The 23,616-nt window shown below is 57.5% G+C and overlaps 5 protein-coding genes across 7 annotated transcripts in view; 2 read left to right on the forward strand and 3 right to left on the reverse strand.

Moving 5' to 3' along the window:
• The window catches only part of SGF29 (SAGA complex associated factor 29), a 27,304-nt gene extending 19,419 nt beyond the window's left edge, over positions 1-7,885 (forward strand). Inside the window, exons 4-10 of the mRNA XM_032604797.1 lie at positions 71-143; positions 4,609-4,673; positions 5,570-5,699; positions 5,771-5,917; positions 6,158-6,193; positions 6,302-6,464; positions 7,523-7,885. Of these exons, the coding sequence (XP_032460688.1) occupies positions 71-143; positions 4,609-4,673; positions 5,570-5,699; positions 5,771-5,917; positions 6,158-6,193; positions 6,302-6,464; positions 7,523-7,639 (731 nt within the window). The 3' untranslated portion in view covers positions 7,640-7,885. The remainder of the gene's footprint in view (positions 1-70; positions 144-4,608; positions 4,674-5,569; positions 5,700-5,770; positions 5,918-6,157; positions 6,194-6,301; positions 6,465-7,522) is intronic.
• LOC116739907 (sulfotransferase 1A1) lies at positions 2,788-10,274 on the reverse strand. Its single transcript, XM_032604796.1, has 8 exons — positions 10,093-10,274; positions 9,863-9,988; positions 9,694-9,791; positions 9,053-9,179; positions 8,854-8,948; positions 8,177-8,357; positions 7,923-8,048; positions 2,788-4,536 (listed from the first exon to the last, which is right to left on the reverse strand). The coding sequence occupies exons 1-8, from the start codon at positions 10,238-10,240 to the stop codon at positions 4,487-4,489; spliced, it is 951 nt and encodes a 316-aa protein (XP_032460687.1). The 5' UTR covers positions 10,241-10,274; the 3' UTR covers positions 2,788-4,486.
• SLX1A (SLX1 homolog A, structure-specific endonuclease subunit) lies at positions 2,790-15,152 on the reverse strand. The gene is made up of 13 exons (XM_032604798.1): positions 14,651-15,152; positions 14,058-14,109; positions 13,636-13,965; positions 12,654-12,781; positions 12,405-12,492; positions 11,521-12,331; positions 11,051-11,201; positions 10,093-10,315; positions 9,694-9,988; positions 8,854-8,948; positions 8,177-8,357; positions 7,923-8,048; positions 2,790-4,651 (listed from the first exon to the last, which is right to left on the reverse strand). Exons 1-6 carry the CDS (start codon positions 14,836-14,838, stop codon positions 12,302-12,304), a joined length of 816 nt encoding a protein of 271 aa, XP_032460689.1. The 5' UTR covers positions 14,839-15,152; the 3' UTR covers positions 2,790-4,651; positions 7,923-8,048; positions 8,177-8,357; positions 8,854-8,948; positions 9,694-9,988; positions 10,093-10,315; positions 11,051-11,201; positions 11,521-12,301.
• Positions 10,910-15,990, forward strand: BOLA2B (bolA family member 2B). The gene is made up of 5 exons (XM_032604799.1): positions 10,910-13,819; positions 14,064-14,264; positions 15,105-15,358; positions 15,450-15,547; positions 15,847-15,990. Exons 3-5 carry the CDS (start codon positions 15,296-15,298, stop codon positions 15,944-15,946), a joined length of 261 nt encoding a protein of 86 aa, XP_032460690.1. The 5' UTR covers positions 10,910-13,819; positions 14,064-14,264; positions 15,105-15,295; the 3' UTR covers positions 15,947-15,990.
• Positions 15,991-18,043: 2,053 nt separating this feature from the next.
• Positions 18,044-23,588, reverse strand: CORO1A (coronin 1A). Of its 3 annotated transcripts, none has more exons than XM_032606310.1 (11): positions 23,426-23,588; positions 21,636-21,834; positions 20,359-20,481; positions 20,139-20,268; positions 19,867-20,051; positions 19,600-19,719; positions 19,296-19,400; positions 19,037-19,182; positions 18,864-18,921; positions 18,559-18,774; positions 18,044-18,257 (listed from the first exon to the last, which is right to left on the reverse strand). In XM_032606310.1, exons 2-11 carry the CDS (start codon positions 21,831-21,833, stop codon positions 18,153-18,155), a joined length of 1,386 nt encoding a protein of 461 aa, XP_032462201.1. In that variant the 5' UTR covers position 21,834; positions 23,426-23,588; the 3' UTR covers positions 18,044-18,152. The 3 variants fall into 3 exon arrangements, with proteins under 3 accessions (XP_032462201.1, XP_032462204.1, XP_032462202.1); XM_032606313.1 differs by lacking the exon at positions 23,426-23,588 and adding an exon at positions 23,197-23,390; XM_032606311.1 differs by lacking the exon at positions 23,426-23,588 and adding an exon at positions 22,461-23,145.
• Positions 23,589-23,616: the final 28 nt, after the last annotated feature.

Below are 23,616 nucleotides of genomic sequence, written 5' to 3' on the forward strand. Positions count from 1 at the left end.
TGGAAGCAGTGCCACATTGCTGCCAGCTGCCCCTCACCCGTGCATCTTTCTCCCTTTGTTTATTCTGCAGTCTCTCCCTATTACCGGACAAAGCTGCGTGGCCTCTATACAACCGCCAAGGCCGATGCAGAGGCTGAGTGCAAGTGAGTACCGTCCCACTGCCCTGCCATCGCCTCCCCTCCACATCCAGGTGCTGGGCTGTAGGAGCCTGTGGACCATAGCCCCAGCCTGCCTCTCCTCCCACGGATAAGCAGATTCTGACTCCCCAGCTTCTCCTTTAGGGCCCACTTTCCCTAGAGCCCACTCTGGCCTCTCTTCCCTGGCCCTGCTGTTTTATAGATGGCAGAGAGGTGTGGATCAAATCCCAGGGATGCCTTTTTCTAGTCACTTGACCTTGGGCAGTCATTTCAGCTGAGACTCAGTTGCTCCGTCATTAAAATAGAGATAATACCTACCTGTAGAATTGTCAGCGTAAAATGCGATAATGCACATAAAGTGCCTAATACCAGTATTTTTCAAACTCTTTTGACCATGACCCATGTTTATGCCTGGTGTTGGGCAGTCTCCATAGAGAGAGACAAGGATAGTGAGATCCTGCCTTCAAGGGCAAGCAGTCCAGAAAGGAGAGACACCCTAAAAACGTTACAGGACAGTGTAGTTGGTGGCCCAGCCGAGATGGTGTTCACCGTGCCTGGGGATCTGAGACCCTCTCAGGGAGGAGGAGAAACTTGAGCTGGGGATGGGTAGGCAGACAAGTCAGAGCGCCCAAGCGGAGGACAGAGTGTGCCAGGGCTATGGAGGAGCGCATTTGGGGAATGAGAACTAGTCCTTGCCTGGCTGGGGGAGGGGAGGGCAGGATGTGGAAGACCTCCAATACCTGGACGTTATCTTGGAGGCCATAGCGAGCCAAAGGCGATGTAAGAGCAGGAGAGAAACCCCTGGCTGCCGTACGGAGAGCAGACTGGGTGAGATTCAAGGCTAGTTTGGAGACCAGGCAAAAGATAAGTGACGGAGTTTAGCTGAGACAATGGCAGTGGGGATAGAGAAACAAGGGTGGATTCTGAGATCAAACTGGAGGACGAGTTGGGAGAGAAGATTTCCAAGGTTTTTAGCTTGAACAAAGGGGTCTGATGGGGCTCCCTTTGCCAGGGTGGGGCCGACTGGCGGGGAGGGGACACGGCGAGTTCTGGTTGGAGATGTTGCTTGCTTGGCTTTCCAGCCAAGCCTTCCCCACCCCCATCTTCTCCCTGATTTGCAGATTCATCGGGTAGCCATAGTTGGGCCCTTTCCCATTAGTGGGCCTGGAGTTTGGCTTGTATAAGTCAGACTGACTCGACGCTCATTTGAAAGTAAAAGGCAGACTTTCCCTTCCCAGCTTAACTGCCGGCAGAGTGAGACAGCTGTTTCTGCAACCAGCTGGTGCGAGCTCTTCTCTGGCATTGACTTAACTAGAGTTTAACACTTAAAGCTTGTTTCATAAGTGCAGGTCCCTTGCAGTTCTGCTGTCATTTCACTTTTTCAGACTCTCAGACCTTCGTACGTTCATTCACTAAACAATGAATAAGGTGTCCTCACCTCCAGATACCATGCTGGGAACAGGAGAGTGGGTGAGACAGATAAGATGCCACCCCTACCCACAGGGAGCTCCGCGTCTGGCTGGGGAGAACATGGTACTGTGTGTGCCTGTGGCACTGACCCAGGTGCTGCAGCACCTATCAGCTCATCTTCTAAATATTTGCATTAAACCTCTTGGGAAAATGAAGAGGGGCCAAGAGCCTGCTTCATGAGCTAGCCCAAGCCTGTGACGCTTTGCTGTTCCTTCTGTCCAGTCCTGGCTGCTTTTCCTCCTCCTGCTTTTGCAGAAAACAGAAAGGAACCCTTGTGTCTTCATTTAACAGTCATCTCTTTTAGCAGCAGGAGTCAAAGGGAAACAGATCAAAGATGTCACTTTCTGTGTTCCAGTGGAGACGGGCAGCCATTCTGGGTGGGAACAAGATATTTTCTAACATTGGTTCAGAAGGCACTTCTCCAGGTGCGGCTCTGTGAGGGCGCAGGAGAGAAGGCCCACAAGGAATTATTTTTCACCCCAATCAAATAATTACTGTGTATTGGTATGCAGCAGTATTGGATTACTTTAAAGAGCCCACACCATTTAGCCCCTTACGAATGGTTGGGGAGGGGGGCCGGGTTTTGGGCGGGGCGGGAGGTTAAGGCTCAGGGTTCTTGGCTGAGGACGCTTCAAAGGAAGGCCAGCCAGCAAGAGGCGTTTCCTCTGCTGTCCCAGGTGAAGTGGGGCTCTTGGGATGGCACCATCCCTGAGGGTTGCTGACGGGCTGGCAGGCTGCCTCCCAGAAGGTAGGGACCCACGCTTCGCTGGGTGGTCATCCTGGTTGACCTGAAGCCTGTATGGTTCCGAGATGGAGAAGTTTCAGCTCCAGAAAACTGCTCTTTAAATAGGAAATGATCTTAAAACATTGTTTCCTCAGATCTCTGCAGTGGCACTTCAGTAACTTTAGGAAACGGAATATTACATTCCTCTCCTTAGAGATTCACAATGCAAATTAAAGCACTGAAGTATTGAAGTACTGAAGTATTAAAGTATTGAAGGCTCTGCCAAGTTCTGCAACAGCAATTTCTTTAACTCAGTATTTCACAAACTTACTTGACAGTGGAATACATTTATACACTGGTTCTCAAGTCTGGCTGCGCCCAGAGGTTCTGCTTTTACTGAGGTGGAGTTCATGCATTGATGTTAACTTTCTACATAATTTCAGACTCACAGAAATGTATTTTTACCACAGTTGCTTTATCACTCTAAAGATATATGTATTTACAATCTTTTTTTTCCTGAATCATTTATGTTGCAGACATGATGCATGATGCCTCTTGACCTCTAAAGACATCAGTCGGCATTTCCTAAAAACCAGGACATTCTTAAACAACCACGGTACATTTCTCAAAATCAGGAAATTACAGATATAAAACTATTAACTGATCTACACATCTTATTCAGGTCTCAGCACTGTCCACTGATGACCTTTACAGCAAAAGAACAGAACATTTTTATAGTGCAGGTCAGCACTGCGTTTAGTTTTCATGTCTCTCTGGTCTCTTCCAATCTGGAACAGTTCCCAGGCTGTCCTTGCTTTTCCTGACCTTGACATTTTGAAGATTACAGGCCAGTGTAGAATGGCCCTCAGTTGGGTTTGTCTGATGTTTCCTCACGATTAGATTCAGGTTTTACGCTTTTGGAAGTAATAGCATGGAAGTGATGTCGTCCTCCGTCATCATATTACAAGGCCAAAAGACTCCCACTGGTTAAGGTGGGCTCTTCCAGGTTTCTCCTGTGTCAAGTTATCGCTGTTGTCCGTTGTGTGGTTAATAAGTATGAGAGATACTTGGAGACTGTACATATCCCGTTTCACATCAGACCCACTAGTTTCGGCATCTGTTGATGATTCTTACTTAAAGCAATTGGGATTCTTTTTAAAAAGCTCCCCAGGGCGTTCTGATGTCCAGCTAGGGTTGAGAACCACTCCATTAATATCTCACAGAATACAGCTTAGGACATACTACGTAAAAGGATGTCCTCCAAACAGGCCCAGCAGCAATGATCAGACTTTGCAAGTTCCCTTTGGCCTGCTGGCTTTTACCTCCTCCTCTGCTTTGCCCCGTGTACCAGTGCTCACGCACAAGCCCGAGGTGGCTCTGGCTGAGTCATCCTGGCGTCCGACACCAGCCACGCTGAGCTTCAGTGCTCCAAGCCTGTCAGCGTGGTGTTCATCCCTCCCTGCTTCGGTTTGCGCAGTTCCCTCTGCCAAGGCTGCCCCTTGCCCGATCTTCTGGCCTTTCTTTGCCTGATGAGTCCGCAAGAGTCACACCCTCTGGGACACCTCCTGTGACACTGTTGTGCTGTGTTCTCACGGGTCTGAACCAAGGCCTTCAGAAACACGTGGGCATTTACTAAAGGTTTAAGAGAGGAATGTGCTGGAGAATAAATGACCTGAACTGGCTTCTCTGCTGCTTACTGCTGTTGAGATATTCTTTGGGGGAGGTTCCCAAAGGTCTAGGATAAAGAAGCCTTCTTCCCGCAAGGATCTGTGTGCACTTCTGCCAGGTTGCTTGGGTCCCAGCCACCCTGGAACCCCCGTAATCGAACTCCAGAGGTTTCCTGGGGCTGCAGTCTTTCAGGGATGAGTTCCCTCCACCCCCAGCCCTGCTCTGAGCTGAGACAACTCCCCACAGTCCTCTGGAGTGTCTCTTTTACAGGTGCCACTAGGGCAGACCCCAAGTTTTAACTTCTGTCCTCCGAATCGCGAGAGGTTGTTAGAGTCCGCTGGCACCCAGCAACACTTCTTCAGGATTTGTCGGATGCACTGCGGCCAAGGCAGCTCTCTGCTTTGCTTACCGCTCCAGGACCCTCTTAGGTTTTTTGGCCTGCCACTTCCTCTTGCCTTTTATGCTTTTAAGATTAAAAAACACGTGCTTAGGGTTTATAGTTTCCAGCATCAGGGTTGGTCTGAGCTAGCCAGCCTGCCGTAACGAGAAAAGGAAGTCTGCGCTTTATGCTTCATCCAGACCTCTTCTTTCCCTTCTCCCTGCCCTCAGCATCCTCCGGAAAGCCCTAGATAAGATTGCGGAAATCAAGTCTCTGTTGGAAGAGAGGCGGATTGGTGAGTTAGAGACGACCAGGCCGGCATTCCTGGACCAGGCGGAGTGAGGGCTCCTGAGAGCAGCAGTCAGGTCTCCCTGTAGGGGAGCCTGTGACCTCAGTCTGGTGGGATTGTTCCGGGGGCTTCTGACAGAGAAGCGCCTGGGCAGCCTGGGTGGGGAAGGGAAAGGGGATCATCCCCAGAGCCCCCTGCAGACCACGCTGATTCCCCTGCTCCCTCTACTGCCGGGGTCAGTCACCTCCCTCCTTCCTACTGCCACCCACTCCCATTTCTTGCTGTGGGGAGAACCAGAGCTGCACCCTGGGTGTCTTGAAGCCAGCCTTCCACATGGAGTTCACCTACACGAGGCACTGGCTTCCAGAGCCCTCAGGCTGCTGTGGCTTTCCCACCTCTCTTGCCCCAGTGAACCCCCCATGTGCAACTCCTCACCCATCAACAATGCTGTCACACTGCCAGCTGGGTTTGTATGAAGTGGCTGGGTGTGTTGAACCATGCCTGAGGAGGTCAGGGGTCTGTCCACATTTGAGGGTTTGTTTTTTAAACTTTTTGTTGAATTACAACATAGATTCATAGAAAAGTACACGTAAGTGGACATACAGCTCACCGAAACTTTCACTAACTGAACATAACGGATGTGACCAGCACCCCAGAATCCCAGCTTTTGCCCTTTCTAGTTCCCTCTCCCTAGGGCACCCACCCTCCTGGTGCCTCACCATCTGGGCGGTCTGACTGTGGGCATCTGGTGGAAGGGGCAGGATGGCACCTGGGCCCCTGGTGCTAACTTGGGCGGTGGGGCTGCAGGCTGAGCTCTGACAGCCCGATGCAGGCAGGCTAGGGTGGGCCTGGGGGCGGGAACCCTGTCCCTGGTGTCTCAAAGGCTCGCTTCTTTCCCACAGCGGCCAAGATCGCGGGCCTGTACAATGACTCGGAGCCCCCTCGGAAGACCATGCGCAGGGGGGTGCTGATGACCCTGCTGCAGCAGTCGGCCATGACGCTGCCCCTGTGGATCGGGAAGCCTGGTGACAAGTGAGGGCGGGCCCAGGGCTGGGGGCGCTGGCAAGGAAGGGACTGGAAGTGACACTTTATTCCTCCCTCAGGCCCCCGCCCCTCTGTGGGGCCATTCCAGCTTCTGGGGACTACGTGGCCAAACCTGGAGACAAGGTGGCTGCCCGGGTGAAGGCTGTGGATGGGGATGAGCAGTGGATCCTGGCCGAGGTGGTCAGTTACAGCCATGCCACCAACAAGTGAGTGGACGCCCAGCCCTGTGGGCTCTTCTCCCGTCACCACACCCACGTGGGCTGCGACTCTCACCCGTCTGCAAGATGGGAGAAAAGCAGCTTCCCCTGGGTGCCGGTGGGGATGGTGTGTGAAGTGGGCTCCTGGGCTACTTCCCTTCCCTGCCCTCCTCCCCCGCTTCCTCGGGGCTCCCTGACTTGGACTATGCACCTCCCTGCATCCACCGCTTTCCTTTTGTTTACCCACAGGTATGAGGTAGATGACATTGACGAAGAAGGCAAAGAGTGAGTGAGCTCGTGGGGGTGCTGTGGAAGCCTGGGGGCAGCTGAGCTGCTGGGATGGGGCCCCCACCTGGCCATGAGTTGACCTTAGCTCCCCCTCGCCCCCACCAGGAGACACACCCTGAGCCGCCGGCGGATCATCCCACTGCCGCAGTGGAAGGCCAACCCGGAGACAGACCCCGAAGCCTTATTCCAGAAGGAGCAGCTCGTGCTGGCCCTGTATCCCCAGACCACCTGCTTCTACCGTGCCCTGATCCACACGCCCCCGCAACGGGTAAGCCAGCCTTCACGGGAGAGACACTGGCCCCGCTACAAGGACCAGCTGGGTCATGGAACATCTTCCCACTTTCCGTCCCCTTTTCCTTATCTTACAGCCTCTCTGAGCTAGGAGGGTCCTGCAAGTTGGCCTTTGTCTTCTGCTTAGTCTGCCCTACAGCCCTGCCCTCTAGGTCAGCACCAGCCAGCCCTCCTCTCTCCAAGCTTCAGAGCCTTAGCAAGCCCTGAGCGGAATGGACCCGAAGCATACTCTAGTCTAACCTCGCTTTTGCACTGAGATGGGAAGTTCGATGCCCAGGGCCTGTTTTGGACCCTTGACTCCTGCACCACTGCCCTTTCCTTGGCTGAGCTGCTTTCTCTCGAGCTCCTGACATTGCTGACACCCTGGTCACCCATCACCTGATGGGAGTTTAAAGGCTGTTCTCCCCTCTTCCTCCAGGATACCTGCCTGCTGCCCTCTAGGCTTTTTTTTTTTTTCTTTTTTTTTTGCTGCGTTGAGTCTTCATTGCTGCGTGCAGGCTTTCTCTAGTTGCAGCGAGCGGGGGCAACTCTTCGTTGCAGTGCGTGGGCTTCTCATTGCGGTGGCTTCTCTTGTTGCAGAGCACGGGCTCTAGGCACACGGGCTTCAGTAGTTGTGGCGCACGGGCTTGCTTGCTCCGAGGCATGTGGGATCTTCCGGAACCAGGGATCGAACCCGTGTCCCCTGCACCGGCAGGCGGATTCCTAATCGCTCTGCCACCAGGGAAGTCCCCCTCTAGGCTGTCCTTGATCCCTTTAACACGGGCTCCCTGGTACCAGACCCTCCAGTTATGGCCCATCCACGTAGGTGGCAAGTCTCCCTTCTCCCTGCTCTTCATCCCTTACCCTTGGCCCTTTGTTGTTGAGGAAAGAGCTCTGTAGTAACAGGGACTAGGTTCAAACATCTAGACTTCGTGAGTGACTACGAGGACAGGAGAGGCTGGGGGCCCACGAGCCAGAGGTTCCTGTCTATCTAGGTTTGGGGGGGCCTCGCCTGGAGGTCTCTGACCAGTCACTCCCGTCTGCCCCCTACTGCAGCCCCAGGATGACTATTCGGTCCTGTTTGAAGACACCTCCTATGCAGATGGTTACTCCCCTCCCCTCAACGTGGCCCAGCGGTACGTGGTGGCTTGTAAGGAGCCCAAGAAAAAGTGAAGCGGCCTAGCGGACTCGCAATCTCCTGACACCCTCGAAGGGGATGCAACACAAGATTCTGTGATCAATAAATATTCCTCCTCCCTTGTCCATGTCTCCTGGGTTTTACTTTTCCAGACCCTTCCTTCCCGCCCAACTAGGGCGAGCTGGAGGCCACCAGGGAAGATGGCCTCACTTGGTCCCAGTGGGCATGTACCCTTTTGGCTCAGGTTCGTCCTTTGCTTCCAGCAGAGGCTGTTTAACACACATCAGATTTTATTGTTGAGGCCTGGTTCACGCTCACCCTGATGAGCACCACTCAGCTCCCAGCAGAAGTGGAGGTGGCAGCCTGCCATCTTCACAGCATAGTCGGCTTCAAAGCGCTCATTCTGGGCCACAGTGAAGGTGGATTTCCAGTCCCCAGTGATGCCTGGGAGAGACAAAAGGAGAGAGGTCCCCGTCGCAGAGGAGGCCCTGACTGGCTGAACGGCGGCTCTAGCTGCTGCTCCCCCACTCTCTCCCCAGATGCCCGTGCCCACTCCCTGGGGCAGCTCTCACCTTTCCTCATGAAGGCAGAGATGCTGTGGTCCATGACTCTGGTGGGTATGGTGCTGTAGTTGGTCATGGGGTTCTTCTTCATCTCCTTGAAAGACGTGTGCTGGACGATGTGATCCACGGTTTCCTCTGGCAGAGAGCGCCCCACGAACTCCAGGATCTTCTGGATCTCCCTTTTGGGGTTCTGGAGCAGCAGAGGGGCTCCTCAGTGGAGGTTTGCATTGCTTGCTGAGCAAACAGAAGGGAGGTCCCTTTCTAACCCTGTGGGGATCTGGCCACTTCTGCTTAGAGACCTCAGACCCTGTTCCTTGACTCTGGTCCTCTTTCCCTAGGGCAGGTTTGATTGCCTTCTGCCCTGTGGTCCTTTATTACAGATGTCTGGTTCCTGCTGGATGAGAGGAGGGACAGTCCTCTTTCATAACCGTGGCCCCAGGAGAAGCAACAGCAGTAACTAGCTGATGGATGAGTGCACGTGTTGCTGACTCAAGTGCTAGGAGATAAGAGCTATACAGGGCACTGCTGCAAGGGGGCACTGCTGCTCAGTCCTGCGGAGGGGATCCAGGAGGACTGGGCTGTGGGCTGTCATAGGGGAGGGGGGCTGAGAGGGCCTTGGCAGGTCACTGTGAGGTTCCTGCCTCTCTGCGTGTGACATGGAGGGACGCAGAAGCAGGCGGCCTCACCTGCTTTATGTCCTCGTAGAAGAGGTAGAGAACAGGGTGGGTGTGACTCAGCTCCCACCACTCCTGCACGTGCTGGTACCAGGACCCGTAGGACACTGGAGAAAAGGGCAGGGGGCATGGACACAGAGGTTGGCATAAGTTGTAGCTGGTGCCCCTCAGCTCCACCCCACCCCTTTCCTTCCTCCAGAGTCAGCCCCACCTTCCCCAGCCATGAACTTCTCCAGGAAGCTGTCCCAGGTGCCAGGGTCAGGGTGCACCTTGGCCATGTGGTAGAAGTGGTAATAGGAGACGGCCACATCCTTTGCATTGCGGGCAACGTAGACCACCTGGAGGGGCAGATGACCCCACCCCCACCCCAGCACCATCACCACACAGCACACTGGGCACTAGGTGTCCCACCCTTCACAGCATCCTTGCCAGGGAGGTTCCCTCGGTTTGGCTGAGGGAGAAACGGGTCTAGAGGCTGACTCACTTACAGTCCCATGGTGTGAGCGAGACTGAGCTGGGGCTTGAACCCCGCTCTGATGCCGAACTCTGGGCTGCTCCCTGAAACCATATTTTATACTAATCTAATCCCCTCAATGCCACTCTGCCTGAATTTGGAACAAGGCATGCTGGATTCCCACCAGCCCCTCTTCCACGGGCTTGTGAGCCTGACTCTGCACAGAGGAGTCTCCTTTTCACCAGAGTATCTGACCCCACTAGAGCCATCAGGCAGATGCCCCCCGCCTCCCTTAAGATGAGACCAGGCTGAAGGAGGTGAGGAGACCTCCCCAGAAGGTAGGACCAAAGCTGGGATGGCCCCAGCAGCCTCCTTCCCTGGCTTCCTCTGCCATTCACCTTGACCTTCTGATCCAGCAGGGTCGGTGGAAGCAGAGCCAGCGGCAAGTGTGTCTTGATCAGCCGTGGGGCTGGTGTATCTTCCAGAAGCTCAGCACCTAAGCCATAGGTAGGGAAAAGCCGGCTGAGCTGGAGCCCGAGTCCTACCTCCCAGCACCCCGCCACATACCTGTGGGAAGGCCAGGGACCCTGAACTCAAGGAAGGGCACCCGGACGAAGATGGGGGCTCTTTGACACTTCTCCAGGTCGCCACCCTGGTAGATCAGGTCCAGGATCTCGCTTACCCAGGTGGTGCCTGGAGAGAGAGGGAAATGGGAGATGAGCAGGGCTGAGCACGCCCCTCCCGGCCCAAGGTGGGGACTGTAGCCCAGGAGAGGCATTGGTGCCCTCATCACCTACCGGATTTGGGGTAGGTGCTGATGAGCAGGTCATTGGGCCAGGCTTGGAAGCTCTGCAGCGGCCCCAGTCCCTCTGCAAAGTACTTGATGAGCGGGATCCCCTTCATGTACTCCAGTGGCGGGCGGGAGGTGTCCTGGACCAGCTCCATGCTGCCACGTCAGGGTCCAGAGTGTAGCTTCCTTCCCTTAACAATATCACAGTGGTGCCAGCTGTTGAATTCCTGCTTTAAGGTAAAGGAAGCTGAGGCTGAGGGAGCCACGTGCCCACGCTCACAGAGCTAGCGAGTGGTGGGGCTGGGATTCAAAGCCAGATCCAGTGCTCACGCAGTGGGTCACACCCAGGCTCATTTTTATTTGCCTGCAGAGCTTTTAAAATCCCAAACCAATTAAAACACTCTCTGGGGATGGGACCCAGATAGCAGTTTTTTGGAAGCTCTCCAGGGGGTTCCATTGTGCACTTGAGAAAACCCACTCTAGGTCCTGCCTGTCTGAACTTCCTGCCAGCCCCCAGCTTGCTTTCTCTTCCTGCTTTGCCTCCGGGCCTAATCCTGGTGGGCTCCTCCCTGACGTCCCCTCCTTCAGCTCCCCTCCTGGCCTCTCACATATGTTGGAAAACTCCAAAAAGGCCAGTTGGGCCTGAGACCCCGCTTGCCCAGCTACCCTCCCCAGCTTGGAGAAAAACACAGCCAATTGAGCAACTGTCTGGGGAGCCGGAATCTGGTATGTGAATGGGCAAAACTCATGACTCACTGGAGGAGGGGGAGAGGAGGGAGCAGTGAAGTGGGAGGGGAAGGAGGAGGAGGGGCATTATTCAGGCCAGGCTGTAGATTGAGATGGGCAATCCATGGGGAAAGGGCAGGGTGTAAGAAGCTGGACCAGAAAGCTCAAGCGACAGGATAAGAGCCAGCAGCGCAAGCTGAAGGAGATCCAGCCCAGCCGGCCCACCACCTCGCTCTCACCTGACTTCTCTGGATCTTGGCCTCCTGACGTCTGCGTGCTGCGGCTTAGAACGTAGAACGGGTGTGGTATGGTGAGGGCAGAACTGCTCTCTGAGCTGAAGGTCTTGTAGGTCCAAAGTGGGAGGGATCTGGAGCCAGCACTGGGACTTGGCTGTTGTCCAGGAAGGAAAGGGTGAAGTTCGTGGTGGGAGGGCCCCTCTGTGCTACCCTGCTCAGTGCCCAGCTGGAATCAAGCTTAGACCGGCCTGAAAACCTAAGATGTGGGTTTAGTGTGTAGAAAATAGAAGACTGAAACTAGACACAAGGGTGCAATGGTTTTCTTTTTTGTTTTTTGGTGTTTCGAGCTGTAATCCTGGCTCCTGACCTGCCCTCTGAACTCCACCCCTGAAAAGGGGGCCAAAAGACAGCTTTACCTAATGGACCCAGTCTAGAAAGGGCAGAGGAGTGGAAGGGAAATGTGGGACACTCACCCTCCTGCTGGTTCCCGGCCAGTCTTGAAGAGGCCATGGGTTCAGGTGGAAGGCAGCTCAGAGGCCCCCAGCAGCCCAAACATTGTTCCAGGAACTTCTGGCTCTGACCACGAGGCCAGTCCAGAGGGATGTGCATGGGCCGGGTCATGGGGTTTGCGGCAGAGCCGAGCAGGGCAGGCTCTTTTCGAGGCAGCAAAGGATAGGAAAGAGCCAGAATGCTTAAGTCGAATAACCCTGGGAGTGAGCCCCAGCTCCACGGCTCCCGTGGGAAGGCGGCTCCCGTGGGACAGCACGGAGCCTCACTCATGGTTGGTAACACAACAGCCCCCAGAAGGTGCTTTTTTTCTGTGGGTTTGAACAAGGCTCTGCAGACAGAGATGAGAAGGAGTTGGGGCTTAGAGGGCCACAGGACCCCGTGGGGCAACAGCAACCCCCCTCTCCTCCTCGGCCTTTGTCCTTACTGTTTGGATTAAAGTCTGGAGTCAAGCTGGGCACCGGAGGTGGGTGGGCTCTGTGTGCAGGGTGTGAGTCTCCCAAGCCCTCAAAGGACCATGTGACTTCAGAGGCTGGTCCGTGCTGGGGCCAGTGGCCGTTCCCCACTCTGTCCTCCTCAGGCCCCAGTGACTGGCAGGGCCTCTGCCTCCTACCCCACTCTCCCACCCCCCAGCAAACACCAGAAGGTACCTTAACTCAGACTTTTTATTGTACTCAAGTAAAAACTGCCCAGACCCACAGAGGGTGGCACAGAAAAGGAGTGGGCAGAGGTTAGAGACGCTGAGGATCAGATCTCCAGCATGTCGGTCCAGTGTTCCTGTGGAGACAAGAGGGTTGGTGAAAGGCAGCCCAGGAGATGGGGTGAGGCTGGGGCCCAAGCCACCTCTCACCTCTTCTAATTCCGAGTCCTCCTCTTCCTCCTCGGTGCTCATCCGGCACAGCCAGATCAGGTCTCCCCACAGCAGTGAGTTCTTACAGCTACCAGGGGTGTGGTTGGTAGGAGACAGAGTCAGGATCACAAGCCTCCTCCAGGCCAGGACCTGGGTGCTAAGATGAGGACTACCCCAGGCCTGGACTTGGACAACTGGGCACCATCTTCCCAGAGCTAAACCAGGCTGGAGTAGGGGTGCTGGACTCACCCAGGGCATTGGCCCTCTAGGGGCAGAAGCTGCCCTGGCTCCTCCTGCAAGAACTCCTGTGCCAGGCAGATCACATGAGCCCTCAGGGAGCAGCCAGGGTGGGGGCAACACAGGGGGTCTTCTTCATCCTGTCAGAGGTGGCAGGCAGGTAAGAGAGAAAATGGGGAGTAATGACGTAGTTAGCAATGGTGAAGAATTTCTATGGACTAGACACTGTTCCAAGACTTTACATAAAACCACCTTATGAGACAGGCACTCTTGATACTATTATTTGTATTTTATAGATGAGGAAACTGAGGCACGGAGACGTTAAAATACTGGCCCACAGGGACTAAGCTGGCCAGTTTTCTCTGAGTGTTAGCAGCGATTACATAACACCATGGCAGGGCAGCCAGACCTAGAGTTCCTTAAAGGCTGAGCAATCTCAGGCAGGTCACTTAAGCTCTGAATGGCAAGAGCTCAACTTACATTTACTGAGGGCTCAGTAGAAGCCAGACTCATCATCTCAATTAATTTATTAAATATTTATTGGCAATCTGCTCTGCACTAGACCCTGTTCTACAGTAGTGAAAAGGAACTAAATGCCCCAGCAGAGTTTAGAATGGGCGGGGGGGGGGGGCAGAAACTGATAACAAGGTAAATAAAATATATAGTATGTCAGACAATAATAAGTGTTAAAGGAAGCCAGGGAAGTGTACAAGAAAGAGTGGCAATTTCAGATGGAAAACCAAGGAAAACCTCACGGAGGAAAAGTGGCAAGGTCTAGGGAAGAACCTTTCAGTCAAAGGGAAAGGACAAAGGCCCTGAAAGGAGAATACTGGCGTCGAGGAATGGCCGCAAGCACTATGATCCCCGTTTTCGAGATGGGGGCAGACTGGCCAAAGGGTGTCAGTGGGCTGCCCAGTCCCTCAAGAAACAGCTTGATCTTGAGTCCTCTGAATCCTAGACCGCCCTGACCCGGAGACCAGGTGGAGAGTCTTACCTGGAGCACACGCGCGCACAGGGTGCAGCGGGTCTCGGCGTCATGCTCCAGCTCGGACTCGGTGTCAGCCGCGCGGCGCCTCGGGGCTAAGGCCCGGGGCGGCGGAGGCCCGAAGGCCAGCGGCACGTGAGGCGGCGGCGGCGGGCAGAGATCCTGGCGGAAGTCGGCGCGCAGCCAGCGCAAGGTGAGTGGGAGTCGCGCCCAGGGCGGCGCGCGCAGCATGTGCGCCAGCACGCGCAGGTGAAAGGCGAAGGTTGCCTCACCACGCAGGCGCGGACCCACGTGCGCCAAGCGGCGCGAGGCCTGCGGATGCTGCCAGGCCCACTCGAACTGCAGGCGGGGAGTACTGAGCTTCAGGGCCGTCCGGGGAAGGCCCTAAGCCCTAGCCCCCGTCCTCCCGGCACCCCCGTCTCTTTTCTTACCCGAAGGGCGGCCACTGCGGAGGGGAAGCCGTGTACGATGAGCACCATCTCCCTGGGGAAGAGAATGAGGGGCGCGGCCTGTGAGCCCCTCGTCCCTCCCCGTGTCAAACCGAATCCCCTCGCCATGGTGCGCCTCCGGTCCTACCCGAGAAGGGAGTCACACCCCGCTTCAAGCCTAGCCCACGAGGCTCTGCCCCCTTCATGGAGGTATGTCCCCTCGCACCTGCTAACCTCAGGCCCCGCCTCCAGTCACCGGTATTTAACAGCCCTCCTCAGTTCCTCTCCCTTCCAGGCTTTCTCTATTCCAACCCAGCCTTGTTCACCAAGCCCCGTGTCGGTGGACCAAACCTAGATCATCAATCCCCTTCCCACCCAACCCCCTCCTCTGAGACCCACGGCCCAGACTCATAGGGCTCCGCCTCCCCACTACCCCTTCTCCCCTGCGACAGTCCCCCCCTCGTCACTAGGACCCCGCCCGCAGCCCTGTTTTTCAGCCCCCACGCCGGCCGCGCCCCTCTCAGCGGGCCTCCCCTCCGCCGGCTCCGGCCTTCTCCTAGAAGCCCTTCTCCTGACAGTGACCCACCGCCTCTTACCAGGGCCCGCGTCCACTGGTCCGCCAGGCCCCGCCTTTTCTGCGGCCCGCGTTGTGCTGCTGCACCCGACGAGCAGGGTTGACCGTGAACCCTACGTAGACGCGGCCCCTGTGCCGAGGGTTCAGGCAGTAGAGCAGGTAGACGCCGAAGAAGCGCCCGGGCCTCGCCGCGCCCCCTGTGGGGCCCATCGGAACTTGGGGGTTGATTGCTCTGGCCTGTGAGCCCGGGGAGAGCTGGGTTGCCAGGGACGCAAGATGCTTGTCTCGGAAAAAGCGCTTGGGGGCAATCCCGAGGTACCCTAGAGGCCACAGCAATGCAGGCTCGTGCACCTCCTACTAGCTGGAGCTAGGGTGTCCAAACCGGGGCGCAGAACCCGGGCTGCTGTGCAGGCGGCGGGTACCAATTAGCGTCCGCCGGGGCCTTATGCAGACTCTGATTGGCTGACTGATGGTAGGTGCAGAAACCGGAGACTGTTGGAAAACTGGGCTTGCAAGAGGGCGGAAGTGCTGTGTTTACTGACGCCTTAGTAAGGGCGGAAGTAGAGACCTCAACGGAAAGTGGCGCTAGTAAGGGCGGAAGCAGTGTGGCAGGGTCCGGGCAGGGGTACTGTCCCCGCTGGGCCGTCAACCCTGTTGGGCTGCCACAATGGAACTCAGCGCCGAGTACCTCCGGGAGAAGCTGCAGCGGGACCTGGAGGCGGAACACGTGGTGAGTTGAGCGGCGTGGACACTCGCCCAGCGAGGGGAACAGGGCTCCTGAGGGGCGGGCTTGGCACCATCCACCTCATTCTGCCCCATAGGAAGTGGAGGACACGACTCCCAACCGTTGCGCATCTAGCTTCCGAGTCCTCGTGGTGTCGGCCAAGTTCGAGGGGAAGCCGCTGCTTCAGAGACACCGGTGAGACCCCAGGAACACCTCATTCAGCGCGGCCCCAGCTCCAGGACCACATCCCCGGCCGCTCCCCGAAACCTAACTCACCCCCACCAATGCGGCCCAGCACCGCAGACCACGACCCCAGCGATCCCGCCTTCATGGCCTCTGCTTCAAATATTGAGACTTCAGCCCTCTACCTCTCTTGTTGCCAGGTTCCAGGGACTACAACCTGGGGGACACCTCCAGTCTCCCGGCTCACCCTAGCTTCGGGGTCTGCGACCCAGGCCCCAGCCTGCCGTTTTCTAATCCCATCTCTCTCTCAGGCTTGTGAACACTTGCCTAGCAGAAGAGCTCCTGCACATCCATGCTTTTGAGCAGAAAACCCTGACTCCAGAGCAGTGGACCCGTGAGCAGCAGAAATAAGGGACCCGGACCTGCACATCTATTAAATTACGAGTCAGGCCCAGCTTCTGTGTCAGTGTGTGTTGTGGGTGGGAGGTGTGCAGAGGCCGGGTCTAGGGCCTGGCTTCTCCCTGCCCTCCACTCTCCATTGTTTTACTTTGGGCAAGTCCCTCTTCACACAGAGGCCTTCGTGTCCCCACTTATAAAGTGAAAGTTCAGTTCTTAAAGTCCCTTCCAGGGTGGGCCTCACAGGTCTTCTTTGTAATCCTTGGTGGACCCCCTAGGGGTACGGCCACTACCCACCCGACCCACCCATTCATTGACCATTGCTGGGGGTTCCTGCTCTGTCCTCCTTCAAGATGCATAGATGAGAAGTGCTCACGGTTTTAGGGCCTTGGGCAATTTAACAAACCTCTCCCTCTCCTTAATATTATCCCAATGTCAGAGGCATTATAGAAGATTCCACACTTCCCCTGTTGGTTCCCCAAGCCCTTCACAGCCTCAGGGACCTGGTACCCCAGCAGGGGCTTCCCAACACCTGGAATGGCAGTGTTTTCTGGCCCCTGGAGAAAGTCCAGTAACCCTTTGGCCCTGGGCTTGATGTGGCCACAGCTGGTCCTGGAGAGCTGGTGAGGTTTTTCAGGAATGGAGGGGTGGCATGGGCATAGGGTTACAGCAGGAAAGTAAGGCCGACCAGAGCCACAAAATTGGGGCATGTGATGCCCTAGAGTCGACACAGGTGCCAGAGTTGATTAGGCCTTGCATAGGTGAGGGCTCTGAGACCCAGGAGGAATAGGAAGTGTGCTAATTGGGGCCAGAGCTCTTTGGGGGTGAGAAATTGCAGATTTCAACCATCCCACCCACCCTGTTCTCCTGTTTTCAAGGCCGGTTTCTTGGCCCCTAAATTACCCCCACCCCCACCCCCATCTCCCTCTCTTGTTTCTCTCAGAGGAAGCTGGAAATCATGGTGAGTAGGGGCTAACCCTTCTGAATTCCAAGGATCCTTCCCTGAACTTTTTTCCGTTTCCCTGGGCCAGGAGAACTAGTGACTACCCACAAGTCTGCTTCACTAGGAGGGCCCATCATCCCTTTGTGTGGGAGACTGAGGCCCAGGCTCCAGATGGTCTCCTTCTCTCTGTACCACACCCCTGATTGGATCCACCCCCTGGGTTCACAGAGCTGTGGTGGAATCCCTCCCCATTCTCTAGATGAGCAACTGAGGCGTGGAGAGAAGTGACTTGCCCAGGGTCACGTGGTTTGCATAGAGATTGAGACCCAAATGGGCAGACAGGGATATTTGTACAGCATGCCAAAGGGGAATGGGGGTTCAAAAGGGACATTTAGTCCTTGTTGTGGTCCCTATGTGGATGAACAAAGCCCTGCTGTGGCCAGGACACCCATCCCCAACAGTCCTGTGTCCCAGCTCAGGGAGGACCACCTGCTAAGTTGGCCATTGGAAACCCATTTCCAAGTCCCCCCTTGATAGGGCTTGACAGATTGAGGCCAGACCCAGGTGGAAGCCACAGACAGGGTTCAGGAGGCAGCCACGTGGTGCAGGGAAGGCTCTGAACTAGAAGGGGAGACTTGCATCTTGACTCGGGATCTGTCCCTCAGCAAGCCCAGCTTCTGCTCTCAGCCTCAGTTTCCTCGCTTGTAAACTAGGGTCAGGGCCTATTGCTTTGATTTGAAGCTTTCTTCTTACAAAAGGACCCCTTATTTTGATCCCTTGGGCTTACAGTTTGAAAGACGTAAGTGCTGGTTGCTTCATCTTCCCCACAAGCAGGCAGCAGTGTCAGGACAGCTGCATGCAAGCTGGTGTTGTGGTTGACTAGCAAAGGCAGATTTGGGGTAAATAGAATGACCGAGGCTCCAGGCTAGATCCCTGAGCAGCTTCGACCTACCAGCTGGAAAACAGAGCAGGCTCCCAACCCACATCACCACAGGATGGCTCCCACCCGCAAAGGCCTGTTCCTGTCTGTGGTCTAGGGCATTCACAGGCATCTCCCCAGCCCGCCCCTGCCATGGGTCAAGCTCATCGAGGCTATGGAGGGGGAAGCCCAAGTGCAGGTCAGTTCAGCAGACCCAGCATCTGGTGACCAGTCACTGGAGTCTGAGAGGTACCAGAAAATAAAGCCATTTTATTAGTATTTTCTTATCTGCCATTGTGGCCTGAGGAGTGGGAGTGGAAGGGAGGGAGGCGATGCCGTTGGCCTCAGCCGGTGGTCCTCTACTTGGCCTGGACTGTCTCCTCCAGCCTATCCAGGCGCTTCTGTAGCTCCTGTACCGTGGCCTGGAGCTTCCTCATCTCTTCCTCCAACCGGGATATGGCATCCTGGGGGATCCAGGGCTGCATTAGGCCCAGCTCCTCCCTGGCCACTAGGCCTCTTCCCAAGAGCCCCAGGGCTTGGGCCCTTCTGTCTCTCAGCCAGAGAGCTGCAGGCCTATAAGCCTGAAACCTGTTTTCTGAGGCCTCAGGATTACCCACTCCCAGCCCCCAAAGGATCCCCAGCATTGTGAGTTTGGGCTGCCCCAAATGCCAGCCCCGTTCCACTGGGTCAATGACCACATCGGTAGCAGCCCCTGCCCTACCCCATCTTCCTGTCCTGATTCCCGGGCTCCCATCTGCCTCTCACCGAACTGGGAGCGCCACTGGCCTCAGGTGCCATCTTCTTGCGCCCAGTGTCCAGGCCCCGGTTGATCCTCAGCTCCCGGCTCTTTGGGGGCACGTAGCCATCCTTGAGGGAAATGAGGAGGGGCCCGGCATCCCGACCCCCTAGCCACTCCTCAGCTGTGAGGGCAGCGTCAGGCCCTGCAGTGGGCGGGTACAGGTCCTCCTGGAACAGGTCCGACTGTGGGGCAAGGCCAAGGCTGGTTAAGAAAGTGGGCCACACCACCACCCGCCACTCCGAGAGCCTGGGGAGGGACCCTGGAGCATCACCTTTCTAGGCACCGTCATGGCGATGGGCTCACACCTCCGCTCGTGCAGCTTGTAGAATCTGCGGAAACAGGAAGGCGATCAGCACCCCCAGCATGGCTGGGCTGGGACTGAAGCTCGGCGTGCGGTCGGCACTGCCCAAGGAGCATACTCAGGTCAGGGGCAGGGGCAGCTACCTGGCAATCTCACACTTGTTCACCTCCAGACCACGTTTGGGCATGTAGCCCATGCCACGCTGGGACTCCTTGGAACTGAACATGGAGAGATAGTGCAGGAATGGGGCCTCGGAAGTGATCTCGAAGTACCGGATAGAGCTGTCACCCTGCAGGTGGTGGATGCAAGGGAGGATCAACACGGGCAGATGCCTCCAGCCGTGGTCCTTTCCCAGTCTCCCTGCCCACCTCGCTCCCCCGACCCCCTGCCCAACTGGGCCACCTTGCCACAGAGGTAGACAATGTTGGTGTCAGGGTCAAAGAAGGGCAGCAGGACACCGCTGCTCGTGTCCAGTTCCTGCAGGGACAGCGGCTCCTCCAGGTGCTTCTGTAGAGACGGGCAGGGGTTTATAATGAGCTGGACCACGTCAGGCCCAGGTGCGGTCCAGTGATGGAGGAGTAGGGTGGGGGGCTTATAGACCAACCGGCGGAAAACCCCATCTCGCGGTGGGTAAACTGAGGCCATGGCCTTCCAGCCACACACTTGGCAGGGCTGGGACTAAGCCTGTTCCCCGCCGGGCACTCACCGTGTCCCACAGCGCCACCTGCCGCTCACTCATTCGGCTGAAACCTGTGGTCAGGATGTTTCCATCTGACACAAACACGGCACGCACCGGCCGGGTCCCCTCGTGGGGACGGTCCTTCTCCTGGAAGGAAAGGGAGGGGACCGGTCAGGCATCCGCACGCACCCCCTAAGGGCCAGGCCCCAGCTGGGAGTGGGTAGCATCTAGGGGCCTGGTTGGTGGTGGGTAGGAGGGGCAAAGCTCTCAGGGTCAAGGGTCAAGGCAACTCACAGCTACAATGGTGCCTTTGCGGGGCTCAATGATGCGGAATCGCTTGTCGCGGCAGGAGGTACAGATGAGGGCGCCATCTCGGCTCCAGTCCACGCTGTAGATTGTGTCCGGGTGCACGTCCGAGCCCAGTGTCAGCACGGCCGCCCCCGTGCCCACGTCCCACACCAGGATCACATTGTCGCAACCTGGGCGATGCCCCCAGTGTCAGAAGTCATGAGCCTCCCACCCTCGCTGTCAGGGGACCAGCCCTCCCTGCTTCTCCCCCCGGGCACCTGCACTGAGAAGCACGTTCTGAGCTGTGGGGTGCCAGGCCACAATGCCCACGCGCTTGGTGTGGCCCTCCAGGGTGACGACAGGCTCCCGCAGGGGCAGCACCAGGCCCCCATCAGGGATCTCCCACACCTGCAGAGAAGTGGCGAGTGAGTCTTGGGGGCTCCAAACGTCAGCTCCAGTGCTGGAGCCCCCTCCTGGCCCGTGTGTCCCCACACTCACCATGACTGTGCAGTCCTCGGAGCCGCTGGCAATGACATTATCATTGTGTGGGCACCAGGCGATGTCCAGCACTGGGGCCGTGTGGCCACAGACCATAGGCACGTTCTTGTCCACACGTCCAGTCTAGAGGACACAGCAGGACCTCTGAGGGAGGTGTTTTTGCCCTCCAAAGCCGATCTAACCTCCCCACTCCCCTCCACGAGGCACGGAGAGAAAAGCTGTGGGGTCCCTGGGAGGCAGAGCAGGGCCTGGGGTGGGAGGGTTTGGTCCTCTGCCCCTGCCCCAGAGTTGTCTGGGCAACTCAGTAGTGCAGGATGGGCACAGGGGGCTGGTCCTGCCTTGCCGTCAGAGCCTTGCCAAGTTTCTGCCATCTCTAGCTCAGTTTTTCATCCATGCCCCACGGCCCGGTACTCCCATCCCAGCTTCCCCAGGTGAGGCCCCCATGGGAAGACAGGCCAGGGCCCTGGGCATGGGACAGGCTGGCGGGGGGTAGTTATACTGGGGCTGGAGTTCTGCAAGGAAGTATGTGTGAATGATGGGGCTGTAGGGATGCGTCCTTCCAAAAGGACAGGGATGGGGAAGTCTGTCATAACCGGCCCCCCGGCAGGAGCAGAGGTTTGGAAATGGGCTCTTCCGGGGACAGCTGCTGCAGCAGGGCTTCCTGTGTGAAGAGCGGGCCCAGCTCTCACCCCGACAACCACTTCCTCTTCTCTTGTTTCCATCGGCCCTTTTAAGGTAACAGCTGAGGGCCTGTCTCCCCTTCCTGTCTCACCACCCAAGAGCACAGGGGTGTGCTGGGGGTGGGGTCAGCAGACAACAGGGCAGGGGAGGCGAGATCTGACGGAGGCCGGGTTGGGGGAGCCAAGAGGGTCTCTTACATCACCCCTGCCTGTGAGCGGGGAGCCAGAGCTTGCTGCGTTCCCAAGGGCTCCGAAAGGTCCCTCCAAACCCTAAGAGCACTTGCCCAGACTCCATCCCAGCCCTTTTCGTGCTCCCGAGGGGAGAAAGGTCCAGGCTGAGAACTGGGAGGCCTGGCCCTGGGTCTGCAGGACTCACTGTACGTCCCTTCCCGTGTCATCTCCCCTCTGAGCTTTAGCTTCCGTCCGCCCACTGCGTGTAGGAGCTGAAGGAAGCCTGAGGTTCATCTGGCTCAGCTCAACTTTACAGACAACACTGTGGCCTGGGAAGGCTTGGGGACAGTCAATCACCTCATCAGGACCCCCAGGGGGCCACTAGATAACCAGAGCCCCCCCCCCCCCCGGGCTCCAGGGGCTCACCTTGCCCAGGGGCAGCACCAGGAAGGCCCCTCCCCCACTGGCCTCACAGATCAGGGCCACGAACTTGGGGTTGACAGAGCAGAAGCCACTGTCCCAGGTGTTCTGTGAGACGCGCACGTCCTCATAGCACTGGTCAGCCTTGGCCGGCTGTCCAAACACGTGGCGGAACTTGCTGGAACGGACCACCTGCCGGCTCATCCTGGAAGGCACACAGGTGGAGGGCTTTTCTCCCTTCAGGTCAACTCTGACCTTACAGTGGCCCCCATCTCCCCCAGGACACTCCTCAGCCTGGCAGTCACGGCCTCAGCTGACTTCCCCAGCATGTCTCCCCGGCCCCTTGCCGCTCTCCTCTGTAACTGACATCCTGCTACGCTCACACTCGCCTTGCCCACACCTCCTCACCCCTGGCTAACCTGCAAGGCCCACCTTCTCAACCCGCCCCAAGCCTGGCTTCTGTACCCTCAGCCTCCCCAGCAGAGCCTGATGTGGGGTAGCACCTAGTGCCGATTTGACCACAGAATGGTCGATGGACACAGAGCCCTTCCTCTCTGACAGGTCACACTCCGGGACCTCAGTGCAACAGCTTGGAGGGTGGGTTCTCTCAGCCTCAGTGTCCAGACCTCACACCCTCACACCCACATGAGAAGCTGCCTAAAGGCAGGGGCCCTCCCCGCCTCCAGGCCCAGGGTTGGACATGCTGAGGGAAGCAGCGTGTAGGTTTGCCTGGGAGGCATGTCCTCAGTGGCAGGAGGGCTTCCCCAGCAGGTCTCCGGGCTCCAGAAACAAGCGGCTGGCTCGGGTCCCAGCATCACCTCCTCCACGCACCTCTGCTTCTCGCCTCTGCTTAAGTAGGTGCCCTTCAGTGCCTTCTCCAGTCCCAGTGGAACTGTCCTCAGGAAGGGAGAGGCCGGCACCCACTTCTCAGACGGAGGTCCAGCTAGGATGGTTTTCCCCCCGGGCTGGGTGACAGCGAAGCCAAGGGGCCTGCCTCTGGCTCCCCAGGCTCCAGGCCCCCATCCTGGCGCCCAACAGCATCGCCTTCCAGCTCACCGTGGAGGCCCCCCCAGGGCCTCTCCTCCACGGCCCCAGCTTCACCCTTTTGCCCCCCCTTCAGGCCTAGCCCTTCTCACTGGGGGCTCCAGCCAGCCTCGCCCATCCCGTGACTCTCCAGGAGGCTCCGGGGTCCACCCGCCCGGAAAGCAGGTGAGGAGCTTGCGTGAGGAGAAGCAGTCTGGGGGCAGGGGATCCATCCCAGACGGGAAGCCTGGGTCTGGGGAGAGGGAGCCGCAAATCGGAGGTTGGGAGACAGGAAGCCATCGTGCCACCCCACCTCCTTCCCCACCTCAGGTACCAGGCCCGGAAACCACGGAAAGGGGAACTTGGTCTTTTCTTGTTTTGCTCTCAACCCCTTCCTGTCTCCAAGCTCAGGGCAGCAGCTGGGCTCACCCCACCCTGCCCCCGACGGCCACCCCAAAGACTCCCATTCTGGGGAGAGTCCGGTCGGCGCGTGTCCTGACCGCCGGGCTCCCCCACCACCATCTTGGCTGCGGTGGTCCCTCACCCTCGCCCGCTCCCGGAGCTCTCAGACACGCAGACGGACCCTCCTCCGCGCACCCACACCCCAGGCGAGTCCCGCCACGCGGGGCGTGAACGGGCTCTGTCCCCGCCTCCGAGCCAGCTCGCTCTGACAGTCTGTCGGCCCCCGCAGAGGGCTCCTGCCAGGCTCCCGCCTGCCCCACAGGTGGCCCAGGGCAGCGATGCCGAGTCCCGTCCCCGGGCTCCAGCCTTACCTGCTGCTGAGAGATGAGTGACCCCCCAGACGGAGGAGGGAGAGGAGGAGGAGGAAGCAGTTGGAGGAGCCTGCGACTGCCGGCTGAGGATGCTCTTGTCAAGACAATGAATGAGAAGCGGCGGCGCCCGCCTCCTTAGGGATGGCAGCGCCCCTTTGGGCGGAGCTCTTAAACGGGAGAGCCATTCCCTC

This window comes from Phocoena sinus, chromosome 15 (genome assembly GCF_008692025.1).
Source record: "Phocoena sinus isolate mPhoSin1 chromosome 15, mPhoSin1.pri, whole genome shotgun sequence".
NCBI lineage: Eukaryota > Metazoa > Chordata > Mammalia > Artiodactyla > Phocoenidae > Phocoena > Phocoena sinus.